We start from the raw sequence: 19157 nt of genomic DNA, 5'->3' as shown, positions 1-19157 counted from the left end.
AGAAAACATCTGACAATATAGAATCACCGTCTTAAAGCCTAAGACTCTTTTGGAAATATTTTTAACCATATTTATTCACAAACTTGTAGCTAAGATGACTTTTTTTTATCATTCCAATTATTAAGTCATTATGATAGATAAAAGGTGCTAAGCATTCCTTGAAGCTAAAAGAAACAAAGATGTGGGGTGGATGATTTACAAATATTACACAGCTTCAGGATTTATGCATCAGGAGTAGGATGGATCCCCTCTCATTTGGACTCCCTTTAAGCAAGCTACTTGAAGCAATTATCAACAGAAGAAGATACCTTCTGGAATGAAGAGGAGATTCCCACTGATAACTACTTTGACTAAATAATAAAGAAGATAACCAATTTTAGCAATATTATCACAGGTGAATACATTTCTAATATAAATGCAGTAGACTGGCATGCCTCACCTTTTGATTTGTAGGAAAAGATCATCTTGTGTATGATTTCCACAAGACCCAACGCCTACTTAGAAAAACTACAGACTGATGTGGGGAGGAGAGAAATTTTTGAGTTGTAAAATTTAAAAACTAAAACGTTTTTAAACTGAGTGTTCTTTAGCGCTGAAAACTCTTCAAAGATACATCTTAATCACATCCACATATTTCATTTGTTATTTTTATCACAACAATTTCTTAGAATCACTAGAAGAATTTCAAACATCAAAAGATGAGAGGATAAATGTACCTGAGGCAGAAAAATCAACACCAAAAGAAAGTACTACCTTCTGCCTTACTTGTAAAAAATTAATGAGGAGAACAAGCCAAAATAATCCAATTCATAATCCAAATGCACATAGAATCTCACTTCATGCATTTTGTCCACAAATATTAAATTCTATAAATGCTTCAGAATTTATAACCATTTAAAATAAATGGAAAAAATAAAGGTTTAAGATACTCTGTGTGTAACCACATACTTTTAATAAGTTTTTACAAATAATCATTATCTTTGTTATTATCATATTATATTATACTATATTATTATATTATACTATATTATTATATTACAGGGTGTTGTATAATATACAGCACAAGGAAGACAATAAGGATTTGGATATGGAATGTATGTAAAAAGAATTACATGATTACGTATGTCAAATAATGGTATATTTGATCAGGTATGATAAATAATACATGGCATGCTAAGTCGCTTCAGTCACGTCTGACTCTTTGCAACCCCATGGACTGTAGCCCGCCAGGCGCCTCTGTCCATGGGATGCTCCAGGCAAGGATACTGGAGTGGGTTGCCATTTCCTCCTCCAGGGGATCTTCCTGACCCAGCGATTGAACCCGCGTCTCTTAAATCTCCTGCACTGGCAGGTGGGTTCTTTACCACTAGCACCACCTTGGAAGCCTTAAAATAACACATAGGAGTCAGTTTAAAAATAATAAACCAAGAACATTATTTTTCCAATTTAAATCCTATACTTCTCCAAATTACATCATAATTTCAATTATTAACAGCTGCTAAGATTTTAACTTCAGATTTTTGTGCTGCAAACTTCCCTGTCTAGTACTTAATGCTCTTGAATCAACACTTAAATGTACTTAGGGAGTAGGGTGCCAAGTATAACTTGGCAAACCCATTTATAAAGCAAAAACGTTAAAAAAAATAATTAAGCCTTAGGGTACTTTGCTCAAGTTTCTGTTAAGCAGAGACACAGGACGTGTTTTTCAATAGTTAATAAATATCATCATGTAAGTTGAATTAAGTAGGAATGGATGTAGAGAAACCATATATTTTTTAAAGTGTCCATCTGAATTCTGATATATATGTATTAGACATATATGACAATTCAAAGAACAAATCCGTGAGCAATAAAACAACCCAGCAGTATAAGCATTAACTACAACTCTAAGTACTAACCATTATCCAAGAAGGAAAATGTAGCTAGCTCTAATAACACTCTATAACAAGGACAAAGTATGATATATTTATACAGGAAATGTGACAGTAGCTCAAAATGAAAAGCTCAAAAACTTTTTAAAAAGTCTTTTAAAACACTTAACAGAAAAAAAAAAAAAATCCCTTAAGTCAGTGATCATTATTCGCTAACATTCAAACTTCAAAAGACAATCTTAACTTTTGAAGGTACTTTCTCTCCCCTATAACCTGCATGATGATATACCTGTTACACTAGAGAATACTTTTTAATGTTAAATGCCTACTGTCTAAATGTTTTAAAGCTGCTTCTTATTTTTCACCAAAGTAAAAATCCTATATACAAAAGTTTTCTGTGATTTCTTAAATACCTTTCCTTAAAACTATGTTGTTAAATATAAACACAAACACTGTTTTACAAAAAACTGAAAAATATATCCAAGTTACCTGGAAAAGCAGCAAGTACATTATTTTAACACTGGATTGCGCTTACAGCAGTCAACTTAAGTTACTATTACGATATGTTTTTCTGTTTCATTATTCAAGTGCTTTCCTACTCAATTTACCCTTAGCTGTTAGTAATATTCTACACAGAAGGATCTAACAATTGTAGAGAGAGAATGCCATCTGCTGCTTCATGTGGTACTCAACAAGAAAAAAGCTTGATAACAGGTAGAGCAATTACAAAAAATAATTTCAAAATCCAAAAAGAAAGATAATACCCAAAAGTTTAAATGTTCTTATTTCTATTTTAGATAACTTGAAAATACATCAATAGGCACTTACTGTCTTAGTGCAAATTCCAAGTTATTCCATAGAATTACAAGGATACAATGTGCTTATATATCACAATGATTATAAAAAAGGCTTTTACTCAGGTATGGAGAGTGAGAGGATCAAAAGAAGAGGATCACCTGGCTGACCTTAATGAAGTTATTTCCCATTTATGAATAACTACAATATCTTGTCTGTGAACATATGACTTATAAATAAAGTGGCCATATAACTTATCCAAACAGGGACACTTTGGGGAATGAAAGGTGGATCAATTAACTAACTATCAGTTTTGCCAGTGCAACAAGTGTGAGCCTTTCTCAGATGGCGACAGTGGTCAAGAGTCCGCTTGCCACTGCAGTGAGACATAGGAGAGGGGTTCAATCCCTGAGTCGGGAAGATTCCCTGGAGAAGGGCATGGCAACCCACTCCAATATTCCTGCCTGGACAATTCCACGGACAGAGGAGCCTGGCAGGCCACACTCCATAGGGTCGCAAACAGTCAAACACAACTAAAGCAATTTGGCATGCACGTAAGTGTGAACTGGGACAATCCCAAGCAAACCTGAATGTATGGTCACCTATTTACAAATTACTATGCTGCCCTCATTCCCTTTAGCTTCATAACAATGCCCTGAGAACCTTCCTGAAAAGCAATTTGAATTTTTTTAGTAAACAGCTAATTCAGGAGGATGAAGGCAAAAAAGGGAGATGGAAGCAGAAATAACAAGAAACCGATTTCCAGACCATATAATGCCTCAGTCTAAGTAACTATCTCAAACAGCCTGATTTTTCACTTACTTCACTTTGTTATACTACTAGAAATTTTTTAGCACTAATAAATATCTTCTTTAGAAATGGCAAATCCTTTCAAGGATAATTCACCCATACATTAATTGAGATTCTTCCCTCTTGACACCTAGCAGATGCCAAATATCTGGGGGGAAAAGCAAATTTGTGAGGTGTGCGCTTGCTTGTTGCTGTGTGCATGTGTGTTGCTGCATGTAGTGTGGTGATGGAGAAAAGAGAGGTACAGATCATTTTAGAGAAGAAAATCCCTCTGGTGGTGACTGACTGTATAGGATGTCAAAACTGGGAGTAAAGAAAGGGAGAGAAAAACTCTTAAGACTAACTTGCCAATTTGAAAATTTAAATCCAAAGAGGGAAAGGGAACTTGCTCCCCCCTCAATTTCTGGTGTCCTAGTTTAGGAGGCCAGAATTCAGGAACTTTCTGTTAAAAAGAGAGCTCATCAGTGTCATTGGTTAAATAATAATTCTTTGTAGATCTATTTTTAAAGGAAAATACATTCCAAGATTAAATGACCACATTTTAACTAACACTCTGAATTCAACTTTTGGTGCAATTTTGTAACCAACAAAAGTAAAATTGATGTTTATGGGTAGGGGTGGCTTGAATAAATTGTTGTTCAGTCACTAAGTCATGTCTGACTCTCTGCAACCCCATGAACTGCAGCATGCCAGGCTTCCCTGTCCTTCACTATCTCATGGAGTTTGCTCAAACTCCTATCTATTGAGTCAGTGATGCCATAGAACCGTCCCACCCTGTCGCCCCCTTCTCCTCCTGCCCTCAGTCCCTCCCAGCATCAGGGTCTTTTCCAATGAGTCGGCTCTTTGCAGCAGGCGGCCAAAGTGCTGGAGCTTCAGCCTCACCATCAGTCCTTTCTGATGAATAGTCAGGGTTCATTCCCTTTAGGATTGACTGCTTTGATCTCCTTGCTGTCTACAGGGCTCTCAAGAGTCTTCTCCAGCACCACAGTTTAAAAGCACCAATTCTTCGGCACTTAGCCTTCTTTACGGTCCAACTCTCGATCCATACATGAGTACTGGAAAAACAATAGCTTTGACCATATGGACCGTTGTCGGCAAAGTGATGTCTTTGCTTTTTAAAACACTGTCTAGGTTTGTCATGGCTTTTCTTCCAAGGAGAAGCCACGGATACAGTCACTGTCCGCAGTGATTCTGGAGCCCAAGAAAATAAAATCTGTCACTCTTCCACTTTTTCCCCCCCTTTACTTGCCATGAAGTGATGGGACCAGATGCCATGATTGTAGTTTTCTGAATGTTGAGTTTTAAGCCAGTTTTTTCATTCTCTTTCACCCTTATCAAGAGGCTTTCTAGTTTCACTATCTGCCATTGAAGTGGTATCATCTGCACATCTGAGGTTGTTGATATTTCTCCTGGCAATCCTGATTCCAGCTTGTGCTTCATCCAGCCCAGCATTTCACATAATGTACTGTGCATATAAGTTAAATAAGCAGGGTGACAGTATACAGCCTTGTCATACTTCCTTCCCAGTTTGGAACCAGTCCACTGTTCCACATCCAGTTTTAACTAATGATTCTTGATCGCATACAGATCTCTTTTAAGAGATTCCCATCTCTTTTAAGAATTTACCACAGTTTGTTGTGATCCACACAGTCAAAGGCTTTAACGTAGTCAATGAAGCAGAAGTGGGTGTTTTTTTAAATTGCCTTGCTTCTTCTATGAACCAATGGATTTTGGCAATCTGTTCTCTGGTTCCTCTGCCTATTCTAAACCCAGTTTGTACATGTGGAAGTTCTTGGTTCATGTACTGCTGAAACCTAGCTTGAGAGCATAACCTTACTAGCATGCAAAATGAGTACAAATGTACGGTAGTTTGAACATTCTTTGGCACTGTTCTTCTTTGGGGTTGCAATGAAAACTGACCTTTTCCAGCCCTGTGGCCACTGCTGAGTTTTCCAAATTTGCTGACATATTGAGTACAGCTCTTCAACAGCATCACCTTTCAGGACTTTAAATAAATAGCTCAATGGAATTCCATCACCTCAACTAGCTTTGTTTGCAGTAATGCCTCCTAAGGTCCTCTTGACTTCACACTCTAGAATGTCTGCTCTAGTTGAGTGACCACACCAGTCACTGAGGCCTCTTTTCTATAGTTCTGTGTATTCTTGCCACATCTTCTTAATTTTTTCTGTTTCCGTTAGGTCTTTACCATTTCTGTCCCTTACTGTGCCCATCCTTGCATGAAACGTTCCCTTGATATCTCTAGTTTTGTTGAAGAGATCCTTTGTCTTTCCCATTTTATTGTTTTCCTCTGCTTCTCTGCATTGTTCATTTAAAAAGGCCTTATATCTCCTTGCTATTCTCTAGAACTCTGCATTCAGTTATTAATATTCATTGGATAATTAAAATATACAAGTGGAAAATATTCAGCAGCACATATACATCATGCCTAGAGGAGAATGTAGTATCAAAAGAAAAAGTTGCAAAGGTAAGTGAAGTTTGACCATAGAATAAATTTATTTTGTAAATAATGGAAAATCATTCATTTTAAGCAGAGAAATGGAACATGAAGAAATGTATTTCATAATGATTGGTAAAATTTAAAGACTGACAAAAGCAAGTATTATGACAATATAGAGCAACACATACCGACTCTGCTGGGGGAGGAAGAATAAACTGTTATGACACTTATGAGGACGACTTTGACATTATCTTGTAAAGCTAAGATAATGAACATTCCACAACCTAGCAATTCCATTCCCAGTATTTTTACCTTCGAGAAACTTACACATACGCGTGAGGAAACAGGTATTAAGAGTACATACTGCAGTTTTTTTGTAAACATTAAAATTGGAAACACCCAACATATAATAACAGAAAAAATGAATATATAATGGCACAGTAATATATTACAGTACTATATTTATTACAGTAATATATTACAGTACTACATTTAATTAATTAAAATAATTAAAACTGTATATATCATCATAGATAAATCTCAAAAACAATGATCAAAAAAGGCAAGTTACTACCTAACAATTTTCTATAAAGTTACTAATACTATGTTTTATTAACAATATATAGAAATATGGGAAAGAACAAAATCATGCATGAAAGTAACACTAAGTTTAGGGTAGTGGTTATTTCTGAGCAAGAAGTGAGAAGAACAGAATCAGACCAATATGTTTTTAACATTTAATTTTGAATTATATAGATCTGAAGCAAATGTGACAAAGCATTCATTTCGACAAAACTGGAAGATTCATTACACTAGTCTCTCTGTCTTTCTACCAAAGAAAAGATTACTCTGGTGGCAGTATAGAAAATGGCTTGGAAGGAGGCAAAAAGGAAACACAGAGTAAAACCAAAAGACTTCTGAAATCTAGTGAAAAATGACAGGCAGTAATAACAAGGATAAAAAAGAAGGGGCTTGAGAAAGGAGTGGACTGAGAGATATTTAGAAAACAAAATCAATTAGATTAGGAGACAGAACAAACATAGGAAGTAAGAGCAAAGTAGAAATTTAGAGTTCAAGGTCATTTTTCCCTCAAAATAGAAAAGTAGGTAGAGAGCATTTCAGAAGACAGTTGTTTAGTCACTAAGTTGAGGCTGACTCTTATGCAACCCCATGGACTGTACCCAACAGGCTCCTCTGTCCATGAGATTCTCCAGGAAAGAATACTGGAGTGGGTTGTCATTTCCTTCTTCAAGGGATCTACTTGACTCAGGGACTGAACCTGTGTCCCCTGCTTGGCAGGCAGATTCTTTAGCACTGAATTACCAAGGACACCCCACAGTTTAAATAAGTGCAGTTTATTCCAATTATAAACCAGTAAAGCTGTTAAGAGATAAAATGGTTCTACGTAAAAACCTAGATCTCCCATTTCTTTGGGAAAATCAATCAACTGTATATTAACACAACCATCTCCCACTTTTCATGTCTTGCTAAGGTCAACCCTGCCACAGTAGCAGCAAACACTGGAGAACAATTAAGACCATCCCACCTAAACACTGGCGGGGTCACAAGACTCATCCAAGACTACAGAGACTCTCTTCTGCCCCGGGCTTCCTGAGTGTACAGCGATGGTCACAAGGTCAACAGCCAGGGATACAGGAATCCAGGAAACTTTCAGATTATTTGTTTTGACACTGACCGTGGTCACAGGAGTAAAGACCAAGGTCACAGGTCTTCCTGTATGCCTTTAACCCACAGAGCTACAGTCACATGAAATCTGTGTATGCCCTACAGAATAGATACATAAACTACATAAACTCTAGCTTGCCACAGCCTCCAACACTCTCTATGACTCAATGTTTCTGTACACAGTATTGCTACATTGTTTTTAAAAAATCTATGTACTTTATTTATTTAAAAAACTATCTTTTTCTCTAAATAAGATATAGTCAAACATACTTTAGGATTTCTAAGTAAAACAATATTTATCAGAGTTAGCTTTACTAAGCGTTAAGACTTAAAATGTGAGAAAGCAAAACACAGAATTTATATCTTTAACTCTTAATGCATTTGAACATCAGAAAAGATAACATGTCATGCATTACAACAAGAAATATACAAATTATGCTTTCCACTTAGTCCCTGTGGTGGTGGTGGTTTAGTGGCCAAGTTGTGTCCGACTCTTGTGATCCCCTGGACTGTAGCCTGCCAGGTTCCTCTGTCCATGGGATTCTCCAGGCAAAAATACTGGAGTGGGTTGCCATTTCCTTCTCCAGGGGATCTTCCCGACCCAGGAAACAAATCCAGGTCTCCTGCATCGCAGGCAGATTCATTACCAACTGAGCTACAAGGGAAGCCCACAGTCCTGCAGGGCTTATCCACCTACCAGATTAAACTTCACATGGGCTGTGACTTCTGGATAGGTCTTAGGAGATAGCTATCAACAGTGTTGGAGAATGCGAGGCATGCCCTGGGAAAAAGAAACTTAACTCAAGCTGTTCTTAGAAGCATTGGAAGTTGTCATACCAGTTACCCTTTCATCAGGGTTAGCTCATAGGAGACCCTGACATATAGGTCATAAGATCAGTCCCACAAGGCTAAACAATTTTTCTTTTAAGTGGAATTAACCACTATTGTCAACTAGGCCAAATTAGGCTGAGAGTTTTTCTCTGCCATCCTGCTATTTTCTCTGAGACATATAAAGTTCAGGGCTTCCACAAAAAGGTTCCTGTTTTCATGCTGACAAAGTCCATTTCTTTTTATTAAAAATTTTCACTGGAGTCTAGATGCTTTACAATGCTGTGTTGGTTTCTGCTGCTCAGCAAAGTGAACCAGCTATACATACATATATATATGTATCTCCTCTCTCTTTTGGATTTCCTTCCCATTTAGGTCACCACAGGGCACTGAGTAGCGTTCCCTGTGCAGTAGAAGGTTCTCATTCATTAGCTATCTATTCAGTCTCTTTTTAAAAAATGTTAGCAACATTCTATTTAGCCCAATATATTCCAGATAGCTTTTTAACATAGTCAATATAAAGATTATAAGATGTTGTATACTCTATTTCTCTGTAATTTTTTTAAACTTGTCTTGGAAATCCAGTGTGCATTTTTTGCTTATAACATACCTTATTTCAAGTGCTCAGCAGTCTTTGTGATTAGTACCTTGTTGTTGTTTAATTGCTATCTTTTGTGACCCCATGGACTATAGCCTGTCAGGCTCCTCTATCCATGGGACATCCCAGGCAAGAATACTGCAGTGGGTAGCCATTTCCTTCTCCATTAAGACAGCAAGTTTCTTCTTAGAACCTGTTGAGTCTGAAGGACCCATTCAATACCCCAGTCAAAGATTTAGCAAGGGGCAACTCAGCAAAGTGGTAAGCAGCAAAGGCTCTATCAGATGTCCTGGGTTCAAATCTAGATTCAACTAGTTAATTATATTAATTAGCCATTTGAAGCCTCAGTTTGCACATTTGTAAAAAGGGATGGAGATGTTAATAAAAATAACTATTTCCATGGAGTTTTTCTGAGATGAAATTAGATGCATGTTAAGTGCCCAGCAAAGTCTCTGGCACAGAGTAATTGGTCAATTAATGCCTATAGACACTATTTATGATTTCTCTTTCTCACTTAAAGGACATACTTCTATACATTACTTCAGACATTTCAATGATTCCCACCTTGGTTCCTGGAGCATTTACTTCTATAAATTATATTATCTTGTATATAAAGGCTTTTATAAAATTTTCAAGATGCTTAGTAATGGTATAACTTACTTAAAACTGTCAAACAATTTCACCAAAGTAGGCATCATTTTCCAACTCAAAAACATATCCTTTATTACCTGGAAGTAATATACATGATATCTAGACCCAATTCCTATAAAATTCCACTACATACATATATTTAGCCATGATCAGAAAGCATACAAGCAATATGCCAAGCATGTGGAGGTGAAAATAATAAAGAAGGCAGAACAGTCCTAACCCAAACTGTAGTTTATATGTGTTTTGCTGATAAATAGTTACAATGCAGTATAATAATGTTAAAAGAGGGGAAAGAGAAAAGGAACTGCCCTAGAATTTAGGTTAAGAAAAGCATCCTAAAGGATGGGGTATCTGATGTGAAAGATAAGCAGGAGTTAGTGGAGTAAGGCAGGGAAATGGAAGCTGAATTTTGAAAAACAGTGTCTTAGGCAGACGAAACATTTTTTCTCAAAGGTCCAGAATGTAAAGAGAATGTAGACAGTTAGAGGAGGTGGAAAATGTTTTGTATACATGAAGTATGCAGTACAAGTATGGAGTACTGAAGCATGAAACTGATGACATACATAGAGACTGGAAAGAACTTTAAGTCATACTCTATATGATCCAGTTAAATGATATAATGCTTAAGAGAGCTTAGTACAGTTCCTGGTACAAAATAAATACACACTAAACATGGAATTTGATAATACTCTCACCAAAATTTTTTTTTCATTTGGTCCTCCATAGTTGGTTGACAGAAACAGTATGCAGAGCAAAATGTGAACAACAATGCCAACTTTGCAGGCTTGTTATAAGACCTAGAGAGAATGTGAAGAATTCCTAGAGTGCCAGACCAGACATTAAGGTTCTCTCAAAACAGTGCACTAAGGCAGATCAGCAGAAAAGCCAAAAAGAAAAGGAAAGTGGAAAGCTTTGGCTTCACTTTAGGGTTATGTAGTATGAATGCCTCAGAAATAACATCATCTAATTCTCCTTTAAAACAGAATAAGATGCGCCAACACGTCAGAGTAAAATGAACACTAAAGACATCCCCGCCTGATGGCGTGTTTCTGATGTACTTTGTTCCTAACACGTGAGCAATTTCAGAAAAGAAATACTCATCTTTTATGACTCATTCTTCCACAATTACCTTGTATTAATAGTTATACACATAACAAGAATCTTTGGGAAAAAAAATTTCTCAAATCTCACTGCCCTAAAAAATTTCATTTTACATATTTATTTCCAAATACTTTAAACACAATGATTTGAAGGCTTTTCCACTCTACATTACACTGTTTTGACTTAAAACCCAGACCAAATGGATATTAGATAAGTAATATTTCCAGCATATTCATTTCTGCAAAAGCAAAATACAAACTCTCTGGGTACATTTAAAACCTGACAATTTATCATAATTCCATGTGTATAAATTTCATACTACATAATTTTTGTCTGATTCTCCTTGGTCTTATTGTCAACCTAAAACAATTATATCTAGCTACTCTTTTTTTCTCCCTAGTAGTCTCATTCAGTATTAGCTTAATTTTAAGAAAATTTTATTAATATTAATCCTGAACGAAAAAAATCCTGAAACAGCAATAAAATATCACAGTACATTGGACAAAGAAAGTATCAAGCTACATCACTTTTTTGAAAAGCAAAGAAAACCTGAAATAAACTAAAGGATGATCTTAACAAAATCAAATGACTTTTCAAACTACTATACAACTACTGGGATTGGGGGCAGGAGGAGAAGGGGGTGACAGAGGATGAGATGGCTGGATGGCATCACCAACTCGATGCGCATGAGTTTAAGTAAACTCCAGGAGTTGGTGATGGACAGGGAAGCTTGGCGTGCTGCAATTCATGGGGTCACAAAGAGTCGGACACAACTGAGCAACTGAACTGACTGATACAACTACTGTTAAGAGAAAACCATAAATGAACTGAAGGTTAAGCTAAATTTTCCAAAGACAAAAAAGCTCAGTCCAATATAAAAAGCTTCTTCTAGAACTTAATCTTTCAACATTACTAATACAAACTACAAAGAAGTAAGAATATTCTTAGGACTTACTACAGAGAGGGATTTGTGGAAGGTAAAAAACACTTAATGGATCTTACTCAAGCGTCACAGTACTACTAAATATCTGGTTAGGTTCATATAAACACCTTCAATAATACCTTAATGTCTTAAGATCAAGTTACCCAAACATCATGCTAAAACTTTCAACTAGCAGAGTAAATGTGTTCCCTTCACTAAGGTAGGTTAACTGTGGCCTCTCAAAGGCTTGTCTTCTTACTCCTCTTGTCCTCATCATTTATCATGTAAAAATGCTGAGGAATGAGTGGAAAATATGCTAGAAATCACATAAATAAATATCAAAATAAATACCTCTCAGAACTACTAAAAGAGTACATCTTAAGTTTTAAACCTTGAAATACAATACAATAAGGCAAAATTCAGTACGGTGTTTTAACCTTAACTATTTAATGACTAACTACATAAAAAATATTCACTACCTACCAATCAATCTTCAAAGACAACAGTAAATCTAAGCATAAGATAAGCAATTTCACATTGCCTCCAATAACAATTAATCAATTGACTTCAATTGATCAATTAATTTTTTATATGGAAACTGCTCAAATATATCATTCAGCTTAAAGGTGTTACATGTGAACATCTTTTCTTCAATAATACTAGTTTTAATCTCTAGTAAAAACCTACCTTTGAGGTTCTTTGAAGTTGATCACCAACATATGTTTTACGAAACTGATCCAAGAACCACAGAATTGCAAGTTCTATTTTCTCATTAGAACACTGAGGCAATCCGGTATCCATTAAAGATATAAGCTGAAAAACTCTTTTCACGAAGAAAAAAAAAGGACTTCAGTAAAAAATTCTTAGAGAAATAATATTAAAACATTTACCAACAATTTTATATAATATAAAAAGTGAAAGAATACAAATGCTTATAAAAAAAATATTTCAAAAATCATCTGAAATCCTACACTAAGAGATACTACAATCTGGTCAAATTCCTTCTATCCTTTTTTCCTAACACATACATATACATGTCTAGAAACCTACATGGACATACAATCATTAATTTACTAAATTTTATATATAAATACATGTGATATACATATAAACATATAACATCTATATGCTAAACACCTACCATTATATATCATATAAACATACATATTAACTTAAATATGTATAAAACATATATATTTATAAAACATTTTAGTAAAAGAGAGTGATATTGAATGTGTAATTGTGTATTTTTTCATTACAACATATTTTCATCAAATCATATATTTTGAGCTCACATGGTTCAAAGTACAAAAAAAAAAAATAATTAAGAGGTACACCCATCAAGCTATATCACTTTCTTAACGAGTAATAAAAATTTTACCCGAAATAAATTACAAGATGATCTTAACAAAATTAAACATTTTAAATATAAGTATGCAATTATTATATCAAAAATCATAAATGAACTAAAGGCTAAGTTAAATTTCCTAAAGAAAAACTTACTAGAATAAAAAGCTTACCCTAGGATTTCCCCCACCCTTCCCCCGCAAAAAAAAAAAAATCCTCCTATTATCTATTTTCCTTAAAATTTTTCAAAGAACGGCTGCCAAGTGCCTGGTACTAACAAAATCAGCATACCATAATAAAATTTTTAAGAGACAGAAATAGAAGTTCCAGAGGAAATAGTATCTACTTTTTTTTCTCATTGTACAAAGGCAACTGGGTCCAGCCCTAACCCATCCACTTCCATCCATGTATGCACACAAGAACATACACATACACACTGTCAACAGTCTGTGTCGTTTCAGAGACTTTTTGAATGTATGTACAGGCAAATATGACTAATTATTCTCCTCCCAACTCTTTACACATATGAAGCATACTATACTGTTATATTGTTAAACCTAGCTTTCTTCATTTACTAATATACCTTATAGATTTTTCATGTCAGATATAAAGAACTTCCTTATTCTCTTTCTACAGCTGCTTAACATTCCATTATATGAACATGTGTGCTCAGTCACTAAGTCATGTCTGACTCTTTAGTGACCCCACGGACTGTAGCCCGCCAGGCTCCTCTGTCCATGGGATTTTCCAGGCAAGAATACTGGAGTGGGCTGCCATTAACCATATTATTTTCAACATTCCTCTACTGATGGACACTAAAGTTGCTTATAATATTTTGCTGTTACAAAAATGCTGCAATTCACAATCTTTCACACATCATTCCACACATTTGCAGTTATAATATAAACCTTAGAGTAAAAGTCAAATTATTGGCTTAAAGAGTATGAATTTATAATTCTGACAGCTATTCCAAAGAAGTTGCCTTCCAAAAGTCTGTTCTGTACATCTGTGTCTCTTTTTCTAAAGAACAGCATTGAAACAAGTATACTATCAAGGGTGAAACAGATCACCAGCCCAGGTTGGATGCATGAGACAAGTGCTCAGGGCTGGTGCACTGGGAAGACCCAGAGGGATGGGATGGAGAGGGAGGCGGGAGGGGGGATCGGGATGGGGAACCCATGTAAATCCATGGCTGATTCATGTCAATGTATGGTAAAAACCACTACAAAATTGTAAAGTAATTAGCCTCCAACTAATAAAAATAAATGGAAAAAAAAAAAGAAGTTGCCTTCCAATGAAACTGAAATAATTTATACTCCTGTCACCAGTAAAGGACAGTGTCTATACACATAGATAATTCAGAGTGATACTAAACTTTAGAATTTACTGGAATCTGAAAAAATGGTATCTCTAATATTTATCATTTTTTAATCTCATAACAACTAATGTTCTGCATACCAGGAGACCTCCTTGTGTCCATCATCTGTGGTCCTCCTTCAATCCCTTTTATTCCTTAGGGTTTCACTAAGGTGTCTTTTATTAATAATTCATTATAATTTTTAGTTACTAAAAGATTACATGCAGAAAACTTCCAAAACTGTGGCCATCAATCATCTTGTTTCCTTTCAGTTAATAAATGAAAAACCTACTGACAACTCTTATGGATTTTGCAATAAGAACAACATCTTACCCAAATCTGAGGTGTTTTTATATTTCATCTTTTTATGTATACTGCTATGATACACTGAAACTTAATCTTGAACATCTCTTGTGAGATATGGCTCAACATTTTTTGCAGATGACTGCCCAGCTGCTTCAATACCCATTTGTTTCTCGTATAGTCTATTTTTGCCCACCATTTTGAATTACCCCTTATCATATACATTAGGTCCATTTGTGAATCTGTATTACTTTCTGGATATTTTATTTTATTCCACTGATCGGTCTCACTAAATGTCTTGCCCAATTATTTTTTTTATTATTAATTTTCTAAAACGCCACATAAAATTAAGGCTATGTCAAGTTTTAATAATCTCATTTTGAATATAAACTTATATTTCTCCGAAATACAACTACTGTCCTTTTTCCTACCAGCAAAGAGTTCTAGGAAGAAAATATCTTATTTACAGAAAATGAACTTCTTTATAAATCTTGGTATTTACTGCCAAAGTGTTAAGAAATAATATTTTGGCAACCATTTTTATAGTTAAATAGCTAAATTAAGCTACTTATTTAAAAGTAACTTCACTCACTAAATATCTTTAATGTTATTAAAATTTATGAAGGAAAGCTTAAGAAAGATCAGATTTAAGAATCATATTGTCAACCAGGTTTGTTTTTCTAAAGAAGTATTTATTCTTTGATTTTGAAAGGAGGAACAAAGCTAGCTTTTTAAGTCTACATATTGGTCAATGCATAGACTGCTGAAGTAGTTTTAGTTAAATAAATACAGACACCAAGCCTCATCTCTGGATTCAGGTGATTTTAAGTTACTAAATGCATATCCTGCTTTTAAATTCTTACAAGTAGGACTTCCCTTTTCCTACTCTAGTTCTTTGTTGATTCTGTGCAACTGCTTGTTTACTTTTATCTCCTTTAAATAGCATACACTCCAAAAATCTGAGGAAGACATGAAACCAAAAGACAAGTTTGCTGGGGTGCCTTTACAACTCATATTAAGCTGGTGATTTGCATTTGCTTAAGAGGCAATGATATCCCAAGCAGGAGAGTAGGAAAAAGTTCCCAGGGGTGTACATGATCCTTTTGTCAAATAAGCTTTGATAGCTGCATTAACACAGGAAGTTCAGCTGTAAGTGACTGATATCCAAAGTACAACTGCTTAAACAACATAGATGTTTATTTCTCTCTCAAGCAAAAACCCAAGGCAATGTTCTAGGACTAGCTGGTGTTCCACGGTGTCCCAGAGACGCAGGTCCCCTCCACCCGGCTGCTATGCTCGCCTCACTCACCCAGTCACTTTATGGTCTAAGATGGATTCTTCAGATAAACGCATGTGCATATATGTTACACATACCACGTTTACTTACACTCAGTTGCCCAGAGTATGATCACTTAACCATCCCCAGCTGTAAGAGATCATCATAAATCTAGTCTTTATTCAGATGGCCAATGCCCAGAAAAACATTTCAGGTATTCTATTACTGCAGAAGAAGGAAAGAAGAGATACAAGAGAACTAGTAATCTCTGCCATAGTACTCTTCAAAGATTTGTGGCCACCAATAACAAATGCTTAATACCAAAGTTTGTATTATATATAGGTTAGGTGAGGTTATTGAATATTCACGTGCAGTTTAAATTTAGTGGCCTACATTTATTTTTACCTTTATCTTAAACTATCTTTGGAGCATGAAGGGAATACAAATACAAAATACATTAAATAACTTTGATTCAAGTATAAGCACACCATCCAAGTATAAAGAAATGGACGAGAAGGGGACGACAGAGGATGAGATGGCTGGATGGCATCACCGACTCGACGGACATGAGTTTGAGTAAACTCTGGGAGTTGGTGATGGACAGGGAGGCCTGGCGTGCTGCGATTCATGGGGTCACAAAGAGTCGGACATGACTGAGCAACTGAACTGAACTGAACTGTGGGATAAAACTTGCAAGAGAACCAGCTCAATAAGTGTTTGGAAATCAGAAGACAGGAATTACTAAAACAACACAGAATCACTGAGCCATGCTGAAGGTTCAGTTAAGGTTAAGAAAAAAATGTATCTTAGGAAGTTAACACAGTCCGTGGAGTCACAAAGAGTCAGACATGACTGAGCAACTGAGCGCACACACACAGTGGTACCTATCTACAGAAGAGTGTAATATTTTTACACTGCTCAACAGATTAAGAGAAAACTCTGAGTTTAGGTTCTGCCACGCAGAGGAGATAAAAATACAGGGGTGAACAAAGCAGATAAAGCTTACTCCTTCCCTATTCTAGTGGTATAAACTAAACATTAAGAGATAGTAAGTAATAAGAAGAAAAATAGAGTAGGATAAGGATGTTATTTTGGAAAGGGAGGTCAAAAGAGGTAGAGACATCTGGATACAGACCTGACTAAAGTGACAGAGTACTATATAAAATCTGGGAGAAAGCATTCCAAGCAGAAGAGAAGCACAAAGCCCCTAAAGTGAAAATATATTAGTAATACTCTTAAGAATACCAAGGAAGCCAGTGTATGTAGTTGAGTTGAATGACAAAGTATATGAAATAAGGTCAGAGAAGTAGCACTGTACACTCCAGGCCATTATGGCCAAGATTTTGGAATTTCTCTCATGTGGGACAGAAAAAGCCACTGGAAGTTTCTGACAAGAGAAGAGGAAGCAACACTACTGAATGGAAAAGAAGCAACACTTGTCTATACCACAGCAGGGTTTGGGACATAGAGAGCAAAACACAGCTAGTTGCAGAAGTCTTCAGTGAATAACGAGGAATGAGCGGGAGAAGAATAGCTGAGAACAGCATGGAGAAGCAGAGGGTGCCCTGACTGAGAGGAGCGTGCAGACAGAAGCAAAGTAAAGAGGGCACAGGGTAAGACAGATCTCTAGGAAATCTCTCAGAACGTTCATATTCTGGTCATGACGAGTGAAAGTGAAATAACCATTATATTATCTTTATTTAATTGGAACTGTATGGCATGAGCACAAACATTCTTATTTGCTAAGTCAAAGTAGCATATTTTGAAATTTTAAACATGTCTTAAATGTCATTATCATGATATTGAAAGTTTTTATGAATATCAACCTTTTCCTGATAAAATAACATAAATTTTTAGCAAGAACTTCTGAACTTCTAATTTTGTAGTGTTTTCCCAGGAGTTACAATGGTTATCACCTAACAATAATACACAGAAGGCAAATAGTATTACAGTTCTAGTTACTTGGAATTTCTTCATGTGAAATTGATATTTTAAATTTTTACATAAAACACAGTTCTTACCTAATTTAAAATCTCAGTATGTTAGAACACATATTTATGTTTTTTTCTAAACAAAATATCTAAGTCCTGGTACATACCCCACCTTGAATCTGCTTGGCTTAAACACCCACCATCCCCACCACCACCTCATCTCATTCCCGGGCTCAACTTCTTGCCCTGTAGCCCCAGGACAGATTCATACAGTTCCTGAAGTTATGAATCCTCACTCAGGGGAGCGCAAAGGCCTACCATAGCTCCAGCCAGCCTCCACCTCCAACCAATAGAACCAACAGAAGCTCAAGCATGCCCAGCATCTCCTCAAAGGGGCCAAGGAACAAAACGAAGAAGCATAGAAAAGTTAAACACTCCAGGAGTAGATTTCAACCACTAAAAAACAGGATACAGAAATAAGTGATGAGATAAACTGCTTGCCCTTAGTCCCCATCCCCCTGCCACCACCAAGATGGACTGTTTTGAAACATATCTGTTCCACGTGGTCTCTGGGAAAAACTGTAAAAGTGAGCAACCAGGTGTGGAATGCACCACCTTTTATAATTGATTTTCATTGTTTATGGCAGTTATGTGCTATAAAATTGCTGTAAAAACTGAATTAGCAAATACTAAACCACTGCTCCTAGAGGTGATAAAGGAATAGGTTCCTGAGGAACTCTGGTCACAATATTTTCATCAACTACTCAACACATAACCTGTTTTATGTGTTTCTGTTTAAAGACACCTTATTTAATATATATTTTTGATTCATTAACTTTGAGCTCATAGCCAAGAGCACTAAAATTTGCCCCTGAAGAAAGCCTACCGAACAAACGTATTTTCTGTGTAAGGCACATTACAGCCTTCTTGTGCTTAGGAATACCAAAGAGCACCTCAGCACTATGCTGGAGGAACATCTTAAACAGAAAAAGCACCGACAGAAAGGACAAAATATGAAAAATACGGCACTAAATCAGAAAGCAGAAAGGAAACATTTATGATATGAGAGCTGAAACAAGAAGACATACCATCTGTTCGACCTCAGCTGTGAAAATGTACATCGGGCAACTCAAATTTTTAGCCACTATGCACAGAACCAAGAATGACTACAATTTGTTGTTGTTCAGTCACTAAGTCGTGTCTGGCTCCTTGCAACCCCATGG

The 19157-nt window shown here is 35.9% G+C and overlaps 1 protein-coding gene across 4 annotated transcripts in view; it reads right to left on the bottom strand.

Moving 5' to 3' along the window:
• Positions 1 to 19157, bottom strand: part of RANBP17 (RAN binding protein 17) — a 345605-nt gene that overhangs the window by 235826 nt on the left and 90622 nt on the right. For all 4 annotated transcript variants that reach the window (XM_043887360.1, XM_043887363.1, XM_043887361.1 and 1 more), the window contains exon 14: positions 12408 to 12543. In XM_043887360.1, the coding sequence (XP_043743295.1) occupies positions 12408 to 12543 (136 nt within the window). The remainder of the gene's footprint in view (positions 1 to 12407; positions 12544 to 19157) is intronic.

Source organism: Cervus elaphus, chromosome 25 (genome assembly GCF_910594005.1).
Source record: "Cervus elaphus chromosome 25, mCerEla1.1, whole genome shotgun sequence".
Taxonomy (NCBI): domain Eukaryota; kingdom Metazoa; phylum Chordata; class Mammalia; order Artiodactyla; family Cervidae; genus Cervus; species Cervus elaphus.
The sequence above is the reverse complement of the archived record's forward strand: the minus strand, read 5'-3'. Positions and strand labels throughout refer to the sequence as shown.